The sequence below is a fragment of the Vanacampus margaritifer genome, chromosome 10 (genome assembly GCF_051991255.1).
Source record: "Vanacampus margaritifer isolate UIUO_Vmar chromosome 10, RoL_Vmar_1.0, whole genome shotgun sequence".
Classification (NCBI taxonomy): Eukaryota; Metazoa; Chordata; class Actinopteri; order Syngnathiformes; family Syngnathidae; genus Vanacampus; species Vanacampus margaritifer.
Window position 1 is genome coordinate 15,797,360 of NC_135441.1, and position 18,972 is coordinate 15,816,331.

The 18,972-nt window shown below is 39.6% G+C and overlaps 1 protein-coding gene across 18 annotated transcripts in view; it reads right to left on the bottom strand.

The window, feature by feature from the left end:
- LOC144058707 (protocadherin alpha-C2-like) overlaps positions 1-18,972 on the bottom strand; it is a 155,013-nt gene that overhangs the window by 59,062 nt on the left and 76,979 nt on the right. The window contains exon 1 of one of the 18 annotated variants that reach the window (XM_077577146.1): positions 15,189-17,694. The exons of 14 other annotated variants lie outside the window; for them this stretch is intronic. In XM_077577146.1, the coding sequence (XP_077433272.1) occupies positions 15,189-17,588 (2,400 nt within the window). In that variant the 5' untranslated portion in view covers positions 17,589-17,694. Of the gene's footprint in view, positions 1-1,013; positions 3,533-4,601; positions 7,038-7,957; positions 10,471-15,188; positions 17,695-18,972 lie in introns of those variants that run through there. 3 more of the 18 variants (XM_077577148.1, XM_077577145.1, XM_077577147.1) reach the window with 3 other exon arrangements.

Genomic DNA, 18,972 nt, shown 5'->3' on the forward strand with positions numbered 1-18,972 from the left:
AATGAGGATGTGTCAATGTCATGGTCCATGGTGTCCTCTAGTGGACATTTGCGCGAACTACAGGTAGTAGTACACGACGGGACGATGCAGAGCTCAATCATAAAATATATTCTAGCATCACAGGACTATCCAACAAATCCTATACATATATTGGTAATATTAGTTAAGTCCAAAAAATTCCCCCTTAAAATGCACAATTTGACTGCACGTGTCATTTGCGTGCATGTGATTTTCATGCATGTCACTTTATTTTGGAAATATACCTGAATTGAATTAGAATAAAAATACATCAGTAATGTATTGATTAATAATCGACATATAAGTCACTAATTTCTTCAAGATAAACAACAAATGCCAGCATTTCCTCCCAACAATATTACCCCAACCTAAAATATGGCAAATATAGGCAAGGTTACAAATTATAAATACAGAATGGAATGTATGTATTCCGGAATAAATGCATTCATATTTAATTCTGACAAAGCACTATTCATGAACACACATAAAAATGTGTTCAGAACCATGGACAGCGAATCTCACAATACACATGACTGTCTAAGCAGCCATTACAAAAGAAAACTAAATGTTGTAATATTATATCACCTGTATTTCAGCAAGTGTATATTCTGATATGGAACAATGTTGATGGATAAAATAACCCCTTTTAGTGCTCAATAGACTCCAACGTCAATTCCTCAATACCACTTTTCATTTACCTTCGTCATCATTGATATAGAATACTAAAACAAAATCACCACAATTTTCTTTGCTTGAGATATTATTTCCTTACATTTTTGGACAGCAAATATGAAATTGTTAAAAAAAGCAAACCCCTGGATTACAACTATAACAACCTTATTTTATTTCATTTTTGTTACATTGAATCATCACAAGTTGTCTTTGTAAAGATCATCCTAACTTCAAGTGGTTGTCAAACTATTTTCGCCATAACTGCACAATATAGCGACATGCACCTAAGCAGTCAAGAAAGTAAAAATAAATGTATAGCCTACCTTCTCAGTATTGGGTAAAGTTTGAGTCCTGGTAAAGGTGTCGCCTCCATTAATACTGATCAGTTCTGCTTCTACAGGTGGAAAGGGCGTGGGAAAAACCACCATATCACTCTTGAGCGTGTCAGAGCTGAAGCACACGTCGTACTGCTGAGTAGCTTTGGAGTAAGACCAGCTCCCGTCAGGGTGGGTGGTGATCATTGGGGCGCCGTACCTGTCGAAAGGTCCGTCTGTCTGTCTGTGGCATTTGAAGGCCACTAAAGTGATGAGGCTGAGCAGAAAGATGAGCGAGACGGCCACAATGGCGATGAGCAGATACAAGTGTAAATCGGAGAAGCTCTCCTCCTTGATGGGCACGTGTCTGAACTGAGTGTGGATGTCCGCTGTGCTTTCAAGCACCACCACATCAATAGACACAGTAGCTGACAGGGAGGCTTCTCCGTTATCACACACCAACACCACCAAGGGGTGACTTTTCAGGTCATTGTCACTCATTCGCCTTTTGGTCCGAATCTCCCCGGTGCTGGTGCCGATCCGGAAGAGGTTGTTGCTTCCTTTGGGCTCAGACAGGTGATAGGAGAGCAGTGCATTGTAGCCAGAGTCTGCATCTACTGCCCTGATTTTTGCCACAAAGTATCCCGCTTCCGCAGAATAGGGGATGCTCTCACTATTAACTGAGCCATGTTCAGAATAGGGAGCCAAAATGGCGGGACTGTTGTCATTCTCATCGAGGATAAAAACATTGACGGTGACGTTGCCGCTGAGTGGAGGAACACCAGAATCTGTTGCCTGAACTTTAAACTGAAATGTCTTCAACCTCTCATAGTCAAAAGACTGAAGAGCAACTATATCTCCACTTTCCGAGTTAATGTTTATCATTGTAGTTATTGGCAATGAAACAGTGCTACTTTGCACAAATGAATAAGTCACATGCCCATTTTGATTAATGTCCTCATCCAGTGCAGTCACTTTATGAATTACTGCTCCTGGTGGACTATTTTCTTTAATATAAACACTAATGATGGACTCTAAAAAGTGAGGCTTGTTGTCATTAACATCTGAAATGTGCACATTGATAACACTTGTGCTGGAAAGAGGTGGAGTTCCTTCATCATTTGCAAAAATGCTGATATTGTACACAGATACATTTTCTCTGTCAAGAGGACCACCAACAACCAAAGAGTAGGAATTCTTATAATTCGACTCAAGTTTGAAAGGCCCATCATTATTAATTTTACAGTGCACAACCCCATTTTTACCTCCATCTTTGTCCAACACAGCGAAAATTGCAATAGCTGTGTCAATTGCTGCATCTTCTTTCACTGTGTTCAGTAGTGATGTAACAGAAATTTCAGGGGAATTGTCATTGACATCTAAAACTTCTATCAGCAATTTGGCATGAGAGGTTAAAGGAGAAGCTCCTCCATCACTGGCTCGTATTCGGAGTTCAAATGCGTTTGTTTGTTCAAAGTCAATATTTTCCTTATTTGTTACTATTCCTGTTTGTTCATCAATAGAGAACACATTTGTTTCTTCCTCTCTTCCTCCTGCATTGAAATAATAGAATACCCGTCCATTTTGTCCTGCATCTAAATCAGTCGCATTTAACGTTATTATTGATGTGCCAATCTCAATATTCTCATATACACTAGCTTTGTATAGACTTTTGCTAAAGACAGGAGCATTATCATTTATGTCAAGTACATTCACAACAATAGTCATTGTTCCTGATTTAGCTGGTGTTCCTCCATCAATAGCAGTCAATGTGAGTGTGATTACAGGCTGTTTTTCTCGGTCCAGAAGCTTCTGAAGCACTAATTCTGGCGTCACACTCTCTCCTTTTTGCACCTCAAGAGAAAAATGTTCATTTTGGCTGAGCTTGTATGAATTTATAGTATTTTTACCAACGTCTGCATCGTGAGCTGGATGCAGAGGAAATTTTGATCCTACTGCTGTAGTCTCACTTATGTTTAGAACCTCTGCATGGCTAGAAAACAATGGGTAATTGTCATTTACATCTAATATTGTTATTTCAATGCGGTATAGTTTTAAAGGAATATTAATGACAGCTTCTACACTGAGTGAACATTTTGCCTGTTTTCTGCACAATTCTTCTCGATCTATTCTCTCATTAACATAGAGGACGCCAGTCTTGAGATTTACCTCGAAATAATTCCTCTTGGTTCCTGCAACAATCTGAAACATGCGGGACTCCAAATCCTGAACATTTAGGTTCAAATCCTTGGCAATATTTCCCACAACAGTCTCCACATTCACCTCCTCCGCCACCGAGTAAGAGAGCTGGCCGCACACGGTTTCCCAGTAACAATCCAGCAGGACGAAAAACAAATATATCCGCATTGAGCTCCATCTGCCCGACCCAAGCATCATTCCATACATCCAAATAGGCTACTGTATAAAGGTAGAAATGGTGCAAAAATAGGCTTGATATGAAGGGAAAATCCAAACAAATTTAAATTAATTCTTCTGTGTAACAATCCCCGTCGCGTAAGTCTCTTTCACTGTCTGAGCTTCTTTGTTACGACGACGAAAAACAGCACGCACATTTGGGAGGAGCCCCGCGCCACGGATAATGATGCGTCAATGTCATGGTCCATGGTGTCCTCTAGTGGAATTTTGCATGAACTACAACTAACATCACAGGGCTATGATGCATATATTGCTATAGAGAGACCGCTTATAGTAAAGCCCATCACATTAACTATAAAATATATTTTTTTAAATCAACAATTTTACTGCAGTATTTGTGATTTTCCTCTTTTCGTTTATATGATTTTCATACATGCATGTCTCTTTTTTTCGGGAACTATCTGAATAGAATAATATTTAAGTGACATCAGTATTGTAATGATTAAGAACCAACACAAGATAAACAATGAATGCCAGCATTTACCCCAACAATATTACCCCAAACCCACTCCTCTACACCCCAATCTATATAAAATACGGTAAATATAGGCAAGGTTACAAAATATAAAAATACACAATGGAATGTATGTATTCCGGAATGTTGTAATAAATGCATTCATATTGAATTCTGACAAAGCACTAATTCATGAACAATCATAAAACTGTACTCAGACCCATGGACAGCACATCTCACAATACATACGACTTTGTAGCAGCCATTACAAAAGAAACCTAAATATTGTAAGATTATATCACCTGTATTTCAACAAGTGCAAAATCTGACCTGGAACAATGTTGACGGATAAAAAAAAAACCCATCTTAGTGCTCAACAGACTCCAACGTCAATTCCTCAATACCACTTTTCATTTACATTGATATAGCCTACTGAAGGAAAATCACCACACTCTTCCTTGCTTGAGACATTATTTCCTAACAATTATGGACAACAAATATGAAATTGTTAAAAAATGCAAAGCCCCTATAAATTACAACTATAACACCATTACTTTTTTACTTATATGAATCCTCACAAGTTGCTTTTGTAAAGACCATCGTAACTTCAAGTGGTACATATTTGTCAAACTATTTTCATCATAACTACACAATATAATGACATGCAACCAAGCATTCAGGAAAGTTAGATGGAATGGATAGCCTACCTTCTCAGTAGTGGGTAAAGTTTGAGTCCTGGTAAAAGTGTCTCCTCCATTAATACTGATCAGTTCTGCTTCTACAGGTGGAAAGGGCGTGGGAAAAACCACCATGTCACTCTTGAGCGTGTCTGAGCTGAAGCACACGTCGTACTGCTGAGTAGCTTTGGAGTAAGACCAGCTCCCGTCAGGGTGGGTGGTGATCATTGGGGCGCTGTACCTGTCGAAAGGTCCGTCTGTCTGTCTGTGGCATTTGAAGGCCACTAAAGTGATGAGGCTGAGCAGAAAGATGAGCGACACGGCCACAATGGCGATGAGCAGATACAAGTGTAAATCGGAGAAGCTCTCCTCCTTGATGGGCACATGTCTGAACTGAGTGTGGATGTCGGCTGTGCTTTCAAGCACCACCACATCAATAGACACAGTAGCTGACAGGGAGGCTTCTCCGTTATCACACACCAACACCACCAAGGGGTGACTTTTCAGGTCATTGTCACTCATTCGCCTCTTGGTCCGAATCTCCCCAGTGCTGGTTCCGATCCGGAAGAGATTGTTGCTGCCTTTGAGCTCAGACAGGTGATAGGAGAGCAGTGCATTGTAGCCAGAGTCTGCGTCAACAGCTCGGATTTTTGCCACAAAGTATCCCGCTTCAGCAGGATAGGGGATGCTCTCACTGTTTACGGAGCCGTGTTCGGAATAGGGAGCCAAAATGGCGGGATTGTTGTCATTCTCATCCAGGATAAAAACATTAACAGTCACGTTGCTACTGAGTGGAGGAACACCAGAATCTGTTGCCTGAACTTTAAACTGAAACTTCTTCAACCTCTCATAGTCAAAAGACTGAAGAGCAACTATGTCTCCATTTTCCGAGTTAATGTTTATCATTGTAGTTATTGGCATTGCATCAGTCTTACTTTGCACAAATGAATAAGTAACTTGCCCATTTTGATCAATGTCATCATCCAGTGCAGTCACTCTGTGAATTACTGCTCCTGGTGGACTATTTTCGTTAATATAAACATTAATGAGGGGCTCTGAGAAATTAGGCGCATTGTCATTAACATCTGAGATGTGTACATTGATAATACTGGTGCTGGAAAGAGGTGGAGTACCTTCATCAGTTGCAGAAAGGCTGATACTGTACACAGATACGCTCTCTCTGTCAAGAGAACCATCGACGACCAAAGAATAATAATTCTTATAGTTCATGTCAAGTTTAAAAGGCACATCATTATTTATTTTCGTGAGCACTATGCCATTTTTACCTTCATCTTTATCCAAAACTGAAACAAGAGCAACAACAGTGCCAATTGTAGCATCTTCTTTCACTGTGTGCAATAAAGATGTGACAGAAATCTCAGGTGCATTGTCATTGACATCTAAAACCTCAATCAATAATTTTGCATGTGAAATCATTGGGAAAACTGCTCCATCACTGGCTTGTACTCTTATTTCAAAGACATTTTCATCTTCAAAATTTAAATGCTTTATGTTGGTTACAGTGCCAGTTGTTTTGTCTATTGCAAATATGTCATTCTGCTTCCCTCTATCTAATTCACTGAAAGAATAGAACACTTGTCCATTTTGTCCTGCATCTAAATCCGTCGCATTTAAGGTAATTATTGATGTGCCAATCTCAATATTCTCATAAATACTGGCTTTATATAGCGTTTGACTGAATGTGGGAGTATTGTCGTTATTGTCTAATACATTTACAACCATAGTCATTGTTCCTGATTTAGCTGGTGTTCCTCCATCAACAGCAGTCAATATGAGTGTGATCACAGACTGTTTTTCTCGGTCCAGAAGCTTCTGAAGCACTAGTTCTGGTGTCACACTTTCTCCCTTGTGTGCCTCAAGAGAGAAATGTTCATTTTGGCTGAGCTTGTATGAATTTACAGTATTTTTACCAACATCTGCGTCATGAGCTGCGCGTAGGGGAAATTTCGCTCCTGCTGCTGTAATTTCAGTGATATTTATCATCTGTGAATTGCTCATGAATGATGGATAATTATCATTTACATCTAATATTATCATTTCAATACGGTATAATTTTAATGGATTATTAATCACAGCCTCAACAGCAAGTGAACACTGGGCTTGCTTTTTGCACAGTTCTTCTCGATCTATTCTCTCATTGACATAGAGAACACCAGTCTTTAGGTTTACCTCAAAATATTTCCTCTTAGTTCCTGCAACGATCTGAAACATACGGGACTCCAAATCTTGGACATTTAGGTTTAAATCCTTGGCAATATTTCCCACAATGGTCCCCACATTCTCCTCCTCCGCCACAGAGTAAGAGAGCTGGCCGCACACGACTTCCCAGCAACACTGCAGCAGCACGAAAAGCAAATACATCCGCACAGAGCTCCATCTGCCCGACGTGCGCATCATTCCATACATCCACATATTAGGCATAAAGGTCAATGGTATAAAAAAATGAAGATTTTTCACTTGATATGAAAGAAAAAATCCAAACAAAGTAAATTATTTCTTCTGTGTAACGATCCCCGACAGCTGAGCTTCTTTCACCGTCTGAGCTTTGTTCCGATGACGAAAAAAATACACGTACAGTTGGGAGGAGCCCAGAGCGGTGCACCACGATGCTCAAATGCCACGGTCTATTGTGTCCTCTAGTGGACATTTACGTGAACTACAAGTGAATTACACTAACTATGACGACCAATCAGCAGTAATACACCGATTTTAAGAAAACAGTATTATATCTCTTAAAAACAAGCAATCAATGAGATTAATTTTATCCTAACACCAATGAAATTAAAAAAAATGTCACAAGACAACAACACAGCAGCTACAACATTGTAATGAAAATATTCCTGTAGATGTATTTTTGTGTGTAATCCTGACAGTACGTCAAGAAAGACCCATCAACACCATGGACAGCGATACTCGCAATACTGTATAGACAGGAAGAAGCCATGCATTATGAGCAATAATTCTCCAGAATACCATGAGCAGTATTCACACAAGGCCAAAATATATAGTTAAAATATGAATGTATAATGCCGGCAAATATAATAACTTCTATTCAAGTAGTCAAAAATGTTGATGTAGTTGCAACTCTCATATTTACTGAATCAACATAGATGTATAAACCACTTTACTTTTTTCTTGAGACACTTTAGTTTTGTGCCATTAGAATCAAACCTGCTTAATTTGAAAACCAGTGCATCATTGTATTAGTTACAGTGACTCAAGAATTGTAAGTTGTTTTTAGAAAGGCCATTAAAACTCATTGCAATGGTACATTTTTGTTGAGATATATGCATTATATAAAGGTGAAAAATATGTCAACATGCTACTGGTAAGAATCTTAAGACACATAAAAAAGAACAGCCTACCTTCTCAGTGTTGGGTAAAGTTTGAGTCCTGTTAAAGGTGTCTCCTCCATTAATACTGATCAGTTCTGCTTCTACAGGTGGAAAGGGCGTGGGAAAAACCACCATGTCGCTCTTGAGCGTGTCTGAGCTGAAGCACACGTCGTACTGCTGAGTAGCTTTGGAGTAAGACCAGCTCCCGTCAGGGTGGGTGGTGATCATTGGGGCGCTGTACCTGTCGAAAGGTCCGTCTGTCTGTCTGTGGCATTTGAAGGCCACTAAAGTGATGAGGCTGAGCAGAAAGATGAGCGACACGGCCACAATGGCGATGAGCAGATACAAGTGTAAATCGGAGAAGCTCTCCTCCTTGATGGGCACATGTCTGAACTGAGTGTGGATGTCAGCTGTGCTTTCAAGCACCACCACATCAATAGACACAGTAGCTGACAGGGAGGCTTCTCCGTTATCACACACCAACACCACCAAGGGGTGACTTTTCAGGTCATTGTCACTCATTCGCCTCTTGGTCCGAATCTCCCCGGTGCTGGTTCCGATCCGGAAGAGGTTGTTGCTGCCTTTGGGCTCAGACAGGTGATAAGAGAGCAATGCATTGTAGCCAGAGTCTGCATCTACTGCCCTGATTTTTGCCACAAAGTATCCCGCTTCCACAGAATAGGGGATGCTCTCGCTGTTTACGGAGCCGTGTTCGGAATAGGGAGCCAAAATGGCGGGACTGTTGTCATTCTCATCCAGGATAAAAACATTAACAGTCACGTTGCTACTGAGCGGAGGAACACCAGAGTCTGTGGCCTGAACTTTGAACTGAAACGTCTTCAACCTCTCATAGTCAAAAGACTGAAGAGCAACTATATCTCCACTTTCTGAGTTGATGTTTATCATTGTAGTTATTGGCATTGAATCAGTGCTACTTTGCACAAATGAATAAGTAACTTGCCCATTTTGATCAACGTCATCATCCAATGCAGTCACTCTATTTATTACTGCTCCTGGTGGACTATTTTCTTTGATATAAATATTGATAAGGGACTCTGAGAAGTTAGGCTTGTTGTCGTTAACATCTGCGATGTGCACAGTAATAAAAATCGTGCTGGAAAGAGAGGGTGTGCCTTCATCATTTGCAGTGATGCTGATATTGAAAACAAATACATTTTCTCTGTCAAGTTGGCCCCCAACAACCAAAGAATAGGAGTTCTTGTAATTTGACTCAAGTTTGAAAGGCACATCATTATTAATTTTACAGTGCACCAAACCATTTTTACCACTATCTTTGTCCAACACAGAAACAATTGCAATAGCTGTTCCTATTGGTGCATCTTCTTTCACTGTGTTCATTAATGATGTAACAGAAATTTCAGGGGCATTGTCATTAACATCTAAAACTTCTATCAGCAATTTGGCATGAGATGTTAATGGAGAAGCTCCTCCATCATTAGCTTGTATTCTGAGTTCAAATGCATTTGTTTTTTCAAAGTCAATGTTTTCCTTATTTGATACTGTCCCAGTTTTTTCATCAATAGAAAACATATTTGTTTGTTTCTCTCTTCCCCCTGCATTGAAAGAATAGAACACTAGTCCATTTTGTCCTGCATCTAAATCGGTTGCATTTAACGTGATTATTGATGTGCCAATCTCAATATTCTCATATACACTAGCTTTGTATAGACTTTTGCTAAAGACAGGAGCATTATCATTTATGTCAAGTACATTCACAACAATAGTCATTGTTCCTGATTTAGCTGGTGTTCCTCCATCAATAGCAGTCAATGTGAGTGTGACCACGGGCTGTTTTTCTCGATCTAAAAGTCTTTGAAGCACTAATTCAGATGTCACACTTTCTCCTCTTTGTACCTCAAGAGAAAAATGTTCATTTTGGCTGAGGGTGTATGCATTTATAGTATTTTTACCAACGTCTGCATCGTGAGCTGGATGCAGAGGAAATTTATATCCTGCTGCTGTTGTCTCACTAATGTTCATCACCTGTAAATGACTAGAAAATACTGGATAATTGTCATTTACATCTAATATTGTAATTTCAATTCGGTATAATTTTAAGGGATTATTAATGACGGCTTCTACACTGAGTGAACATTTGGCTTCATCTTCGCACAATTCCTCTCGATCTATTCTCTCATTTACATAGAGCACGCCAGTCTTTAGGTTTACCTCGAAATAATTCCTCTTGGTTCCTGCAACAATCTGAAACATGCGGGACTCCAAATCCTGAACGTTTAGGTTCAAATCCTTGGCAATATTTCCCACAACGGTCCCAACGTTCACCTCTTCTGCCACCGAGTAAGAGAGCTGGCCGCACACGGCTTCCCAGTAACATTCCAGCAGCACGAAGAGCAAATACATCCGCACAGAAGTCCATCTGCCCGACGCACGCATCATTTCATACATCCATATAAGACATAAAGGAATAGGCTAAATTATACAAAAATTGACTCATATGAAGGATTTGTTTTAAACAAACCGACAAATGGCAACAACCACGATCCCAGTCGCATCAGCCTCTTTCACCGTCTGAGCTTCTTTGTTCCAATGACGAAAAACAGCACGCACATTTGGGAGGAGCCCCGCGCAGTGGATAAGGATGAGTCAATGCCATGGTCCATGGTGTCCTCTAGCGGACGTTTGCATGAACTACAACTTACATCACAAGACTATGATGCAAATTATAAATACACAACGGAATGTATGTATTCCGGAATAAATGCATTCATATTTAAGTCTGGCAAAGCACTAATTCACGAACACACGTAAAAAAATAGGTTCAGAACATTGGACAGTGCATTTCACAATACACAAGACTGTGTAGCAGCCATTACAAAATAAACCTAATTGTTTTATAATAGGCTATACCACCTGTATTTCAGTAAGTACAAACTCTGATATGGAACAATATTGATGGATAAAATAACCCTCTTTTAGTGCTCAACAGACTGCAATGTCAATTCCTCAACAACATTTTAGTGTTGCATTTACCTTATCATTGATACACAACATATACTGTACTTATACTTGCTTGAGACATTATTTACTTACAATTATGGACACTAAATATGAAATTGTTAAGACATCACAAGTGCTATACGTAGCAAACCCCCAACCTATAACAACAATACAATTTGTAGTTAACTTAAATGCTCACAAGTTGCTTCTGTAAAGACCATCGTAACTTCAAGTGCACGCATTTGTCAGAACTATTTTCGTCATAGCCGCACAATAATGCAACATTCAGCCAAGCAGTCAAAAAAATAAAAATGAATGTACATCCTACCTTCTCAGTATTGGGTAAAGTTTGAGTCCTGGTAAAGGTGTCTCCTCCATTAATACTGATCAGTTCTGCTTCTACAGGTGGAAAGGGCGTGGGAAAAACCACCATGTCACTCTTTAGCGTGTCTGAGCTGAAGCACACGTCGTACTGCTGAGTAGCTTTGGAGTAAGACCAGCTCCCGTCAGGGTGGGTGGTGATCATTGGGGCGCTGTACCTATCGAAAGGTCCGTCTGTCTGTCTGTGGCATTTGAAGGCCACTAAAGCGATGAGGCTGAGCAGAAAGATGAGCGACACGGCCACAATGGCGATGAGCAGATACAAGTGTAAATCGGAGAAGCTCTCCTCCTTGACGGGCACATGTCTAAACTGAGTGTGGATGTCAGCTGTGCTTTCAAGCACCACCACATCAATAGACACAGTAGCTGACAGGGAGGCTTCTCCGTTATCACACACCAACACCACCAAGGGGTGACTTTTCAGGTCATTGTCACTCATTCGCCTCTTGGTCCGAATCTCCCCGGTGCTGGTTCCGATCCGGAAGAGGTTGTTGCTGCCTTTGGGCTCAGACAGGTGATAGGAGAGCAGTGCATTGTAGCCAGAGTCTGCATCTACTGCCCTGATCTTTGCCACAAAGTATCCCGCTTCAGCAGAATAGGGGATGCTCTCACTGTTTACGGAGCCGTGTTCGGAATAGGGAGCCAAAATGGCGGGACTGTTGTCATTCTCGTCCAGTATAAAAACATTAACAGTCACGTTGCTACTGAGCGGAGGAACACCAGAGTCTGTGGCCTGAACTTTGAACGGAAACATCTTCAACCTCTCATAGTCAAAAGACTGAAGAGCAACTATATCTCCACTTTCTGAGTTAATGTTTATCATTGTAGTTATTGGCATTGAATCAGTCCTAGTTTGTACAAATGAGTAAGTCACATGTCCATTTTGATCAATGTCATCATCCAATGCAGTCACTCTATTTATCATTGCTCCAGGCGGACTATTTTCTTTGATATAAACATTAATGACAGGTTCTGAGAAATAAGGCTTATTATCATTAACATCTGATATGTGGACATCAATCACACTGGTGCTGGACAGAGGTGGAATTCCTTCATCATTTGCAGTGATGCTAATATTGTATCTTGTTGCACTCTCTCTGTCAAGAGGATCACTAACAATTAACGAATATGAGTTCTTGTAATTTGACTCAAGTTTGAAAGGCACATCATTCTGTATTTTACAGTGCACCAAACCATTTTTACTTGCATCTTTGTCCATCACGGAGACAATTGCAATAGCTGTGCCAACTGTTGCATCTTCTTTCACTGTGTTCAATAAAGATGTAACAGAAATTTCAGGGGCATTATCATTGACATCTAAAACTTCTATTAGCAATTTTGTGTGAGAAGTTAAGGGAGAAACTCCGCCGTCATTAGCTTGTATTCGGAGTTCAAATACATTTGTGTGTTCGAAATCAATACTTTTAGTGTTTGTCACTGTTCCAGTTTTTTCATCAATAGAAAACATATTGGTTTCTTCCTCTCTTCCTCCTGCATTGAAAGAATAAAACACTAGTCCATTATTTCCCGCATCTAAATCAGTTGCATTTAATGTTATTATTGATGTGTCAATCTCAATATTCTCATATACACTGGCTTTGTACAGACTTTGACTAAATACAGGAGCATTATCATTACTGTCCAGTACATTCACAACAATTGTCATTGTTCCTGATTTGGCTGGTGTTCCTCCATCAATAGCAGTCAATGTGAGTGTGATCGTGGGCTGTTTTTCTCGGTCTAAAAGCCTCTGAAGCACCATTTCTGGCATCACACTTTCTCCTCTGAGAACCTCAAGAGAAAAATGTTCATTTTGGATGAGCTTGTATGAATTTATAGTATTTTTACCAACGTCTGCGTCGTGAGCTGGATGCAGAAGAAATTTAGATCCTGCTGCTGTTGTCTCGGTAATGTTCAGCACTTGTGCGTGACTAGAAAATAAAGGGTAATTGTCATTAATATCTAATATTGTAATTTCAATACGGTATATTTTTAATGGATTATTAATGACGGCCTCAACAGTAAGTGAACACTTGGCTTGCTTTCTGCACAATTCTTCTCGATCAATTCTCTCATTTACATAGAGAACGCCTGTCTTAAGGTTTACCTCAAAATATTTCCTCTTGGTTCCCGAAACAATCTGAAACATGCGGGACTCCAGATCCTGGACGTTTAGGCTTAAATCCTTGGCAATATTTCCCACAAGGGTCCCCGCGTTCACCTCCTCCGCCACGGAGTAAGAGAGCTGGCCGCACACTGCTTCCCTGGAACACTCCAGGAGCACGAAGAGCAAATACATCCGCACAGAGCTCCATCTGCCCGACACGCGCATCTTTTCATACATCCAAATGCGGCATAAAAGTAAAAATAATGCAAAAATAGACTTGATATTAAGGAAAAATCTAAACAAATTGAATTAATTCTTCCGTGTAATCATCCCCCTCGCGTTAGTCTCTTTCAACGTCTGAGCTTCTTTGTTACAATGACGAAAAAAAGCACGCACATTTGGGAGGAGCCCCGCGCCACGGATCAGGAGCGTCAATGCCATGGTCCATGGTGTCCTCTAGTGGGCATTTGTACGAACTACAACTATTATCACAGGGCTATTATGCATATGTAGGCTATTGGTAAAAGTAAAGAAAGTCCATTACATAAACTAAAAATCCCCTTTTAAAATGCACAATTTAACTGCAGTCTGATATGGGATTTTCGTGCAAGTCACATTGATCTGGAAATATACCTGAATATAATTATATTAAAGTGACATCCGTAATGATTAAGAACCGACATATAAGTCACTCATTTCTCCAAGATAAACAATGAATGTCAGCATTTCCCCCAACAATATTATCCCAACCCCACTCCTCTCCACCCCAATGTATCTAAAATATGGCACATAGGCAAAGTTACAAATTATAAATACAAAATGGAATGTATGTATTCCGGAATACATTCATATTAAATTCTGACAAACACTTCAACAACAATTCATAAACACACATAAAAATGTGTTCAGAACCATGGACAGCGCATCACACAATACACAAGACTGTGTAGCAAAAGAAACCCAAGTATTGTATCTCCATTTCAACAAGTGCGAACTCTGATATAGAAAAATGTTGTTGGATAAAATAACAACCTTTTGATGCTCAACAGACTCGAATATCCATTACTCAAAACTTCTTTACATTCTCTCCAACACATTTTTTGAAAAGGTTAGGCCAAATTATGACCAAGTGGTACGTGTTTTAGTTTATTTAGCGAGGTCTGACGGCCATGTTAAATAGCTCAAAAATCCAAAAGCGAAAAATCCAAAAACTAGACTTGAACTCAGTCTGTCTGGTTGGAAGATGAGAGTTTATATGACTGAGCTATTTGGCCAGTGATTGCAATAGTGTTGACTCCATTTTTTTTTTGTAGATCTTCAACCTCACTATGCCTTCCTAATCAACCATTATGTGTCCCAAGTAAATACGCCCATTGATTGTTTTAGTATTGGCTACATGTTTTGTTAGTGTTGACTAAATGTTTTTTAACTTTCTACACTCTACAACCTCACTGTTCCTCATCCAAACCCCATTAGTTAGATGACAAATTGACACACTTCAACACTAAAAATCAACCCTCAGATCAGTACTGGACTGTTAGCTCAGTAAGTTAGACATTAGTCTCCCGAACAGACGATACGGGTTTGAGACTCAGTTTTGTATTTTTTTCGCTATTTCACATAGCCAATAGAGGTTGCTAAACTACAATACGTGACACTTGGTCATATTTTGGTACATTGTAAAATGACTAATATGGTCATTATTGTTGGAGGACTTGTTGGCAAATCCACCAGACATCAAGCTCATACTGCATGGTAAGATCAAGCAACCAGGAAAATATATGTTCAGCTTACCTTTTCAGTGTTAGGTAAAGTCTGAGTCCTGGTAAAAGTGTCTCCTCCATTAATACTGATCAGTTCTGCTTCTACAGGTGGAAAGGGCGTGGGAAAAACCACCATGTCACTCTTGAGCGTGTCTGAGCTGAAGCACACGTCGTACTGCTGAGTAGCTTTGGAGTAAGACCAGCTCCCGTCAGGGTGGGTGGTGATCATTGGGGCGCTGTACCTGTCGAAAGGTCCGTCTGTCTGTCTGTGGCATTTGAAAGCCACTAAAGTAATGAGGCTGAGCAGAAAGATGAGTGACACGGCCACAATGGCGATGAGCAGATACAAGTGTAAATCGGAGAAGCTCTCTTCCTTGATGGGCACATGTCTGAACTGAGTGTGGATGTCCGCTGTGCTTTCAAGCACCACCACATCAATAGACACAGTAGCTGACAGGGAGGCTTCTCCGTTATCACACACCAACACCACCAAGGGGTGACTTTTCAGGTCATTGTCACTCATTCGCCTCTTGGTCCGAATCTCCCCGGTACTGGTTCCAATCCGGAAGAGGTTGTTGCTGCCTTTGGGCTCAGACAGGTAATAGGAGAGCAGTGCATTGTAGCCGGAGTCTGCATCTACTGCCCTGATTTTTGCCACAAAGTATCCAGCTTCGGCGGCATAGGGGATGCTCTCGCTGTTAACTGAGCCGTGTTCGGAATAGGGAGCCAAAATGGCGGGACTGTTGTCATTCTCGTCCAGGATAAAAACATTAACAGTCACGTTGCTACTGAGCGGAGGAACACCAGAGTCTGTGGCCTGAACTTTGAACTGAAACGTCTTCAACCTCTCATAGTCAAAAGATTGAAGAGCAACTATATCTCCACTTTCTGAGTTGATGTTTATCATTGTAGTTATTGGTATTGAATCAGTGCTACTTTGCACAAATGAATAAATAACTTGCCCATTTTGATCAACATCATCATCCAATGCAGTCACTCTATTTATCACTGCTCCTGGTGGACTATTTTCTTTGATATAAACATTGATAAAGGACTCTGAGAAGTGAGGCTTGTTGTCGTTAACATCTGAGATATGCACAGTAATAAAAATTGTGCTGGAAAGAGAGGGTGTGCCTTCATCATTTGCAGTGATGCTGATATTGAAAACAGATACATTTTCTCTGTCAAGTGGGCCCCCAACAACCAAAGAATAGGAGTTCTTGTAATTTGACTCAAGTTTGAAAGGCACATCATTATTAATTTTACAGTGCACCAAACCATTTTTACCACTATCTTTGTCCAACACAGAAACAATTGCAATAGCTGTTCCTATTGTTTCATCTTCTTTCACTGTGTTCATTAATGATGTAACAGAAATTTCAGGGGCATTGTCATTAACATCTAAAACTTCTATCAGCAATTTGGCATGAGATGTTAATGGAGAAGCTCCTCCATCATTAGCTTGTATTCTGAGTTCAAATGCATTTGTTTTTTCAAAGTCAATGTTTTCCTTATTTGATACTGTCCCAGTTTTTTCATCAATAGAAAACATATTTGTTTGTTTCTCTCTTCCCCCTGCATTGAAAGAATAGAACACTAGTCCATTTTGTCCTTCATCTAAATCGGTTGCATTTAACGTGATTATTGATGTACCAATCTCAATATTCTCATATATGCTAGCTTTATATAGCATTTGACTGAATATAGGAGCATTGTCGTTATTATCTAACACATTCACAACAATAGTCATTGTTCCTGATTTAGCTGGTGTTCCTCCATCAATAGCAGTCAATGTGAGTGTGATCACTGGCTGTTTTTCTCTATCTAAAAGTCTCTGAAGCACTAATTCAGATGTCACACTTTCTCCTCTTTGTACCTCAAGAGAAAAATGTTCATTTTGGCTGAGCTTGTATGAATGTATTGTATTTTTACCAACGTCTGCGTCGTGAGCTGGGTGCAGAGGAAATTTATATCCTATTGGTGTAGTAGTCTCACTAATGTTAAGCACCTGTAAATGACTAGAAAATACAGGATAATTATCATTTACATCTAATATTGTAATTTCAATTCGGTATAATTTTAAGGGATTATTAATGACGGCTTCTACACTGAGTGAACATTTGGCTTCATCTTCGCACAGTTCCTCTCGATTTATTCTCTCATTTACATAGAGCACGCCAGTCTTTAGGTTTACCTCGAAATAATTCCTCTTGGTTCCTGCAACAATCTGAAACATGCGGGACTCCAAATCCTGAACGTTTAGGTTCAAATCCTTGGCAATATTTCCCACAACGGTCCCAACGTTCACCTCTTCCGCCACCGAGTAAGAGAGCTGGCCGCACACGGCTTCCCAGTAACATTCCAGCAGCACGAAGAGCAAATACATCCGCACAGAAGTCCATCTGCCCGACGCACGCATTATTTCATACATCCATATAAGACATAAAGGAATAGGCTAAATTATACAAAAATTGACTTATATGAAGGATTTGTTTTAAACAAACCGACAAATGGCAACAAACACGATCCCACTCGCATCAGCCTCTTTCACCGTCTGAGCTTCTTTGTTCCAAATGACGAAAAACAGCCCGCACATTTGGGAGGAGCCCAGCGCCATGAATGAGGGTACTGAAATGCCACGGTCCACTGTGTCATCTTGTGGGCATTCACATGAACTACAACCAGCACCACACAGCATAAAACAAGACCAGTAGACTTATCAAATAAGTCCAATCGAATCTAAAATTTCATACAAACTGAAAGTATGACCATTGACTAGACAAATTAATTTTGAGACATATCAGTTGTGTCGAGAATTTTTTATTTTATGAGGTGTTGTTGTTTTAGTCATGCACAACTGCTGTATATGTTTAAATTTAGGAAATCTAAATAACTTTTTTCATGTGATAATTCTCAACAGATAAATCACTGAGATTTATTTCTTGAAAATAGATAACATAAAAACATACCAAATAAATTAAGAGAGAGAGAGAGAGAGAGAGAGAGAGAGAGAGAGAGAGAGAGAGAGAGAGAGAGAGAGAGATTTTCTTCAATATTCTTTTTTCAACTATGTTCCGATAATGTTATGAGTAGGTAGAGTTATTACAATCATAGCAAGTACTTAAAGATACTTAAGACATACCCTAAAACTGTAGATTAATGTATTCCCAATTCTGACAAAACTTCAGAACTGACAATATTTTATTTTCAGAACCATGGACAGCACATTTCACTCTACACAAGTCTGTAAGCAGCCACTACAAAAATAAACCTGAATACTGCAATACTACCCAAACAAATGCTCTGATGTAAGACGTTGGCCAACATCTAGTGCTCAACAGAATCCACCATCAAATGCTCAAGTATTTTTACCAAATCATTGTTACACAGCATACATGTCCAAAATACTTAAAGTAATCTCTTCTGTCCTTTTCTGTGCACAAGACAGTTTCATAAAAGATCATGGACTCCAAATATGAAACTATCATAGAGGTGTTGTGCTATTTTATTTTATTTGACAAACTCACATCACATTGTAACATTAGAATTTAGAAAAAGTTGTTTCCTTCCAAATTAAATAACTAAAACTTTTCATTACAAGATTTTCTCCCATTAAATATGCAGTATTATGCAGATTTTGAGAGTAAGGCAATAGGCATAATATAACCTGAATGAAACTAGGCTATATATGTAAAATGATTAAATAAATAAATCCAGACCATGGACAGGAAGTCCCATGATAGAATAGTTGAGGCAGCTATTAAGTAAAAAAAATAAATAAAATAAAAAATAAAAATTATATATATATATATATT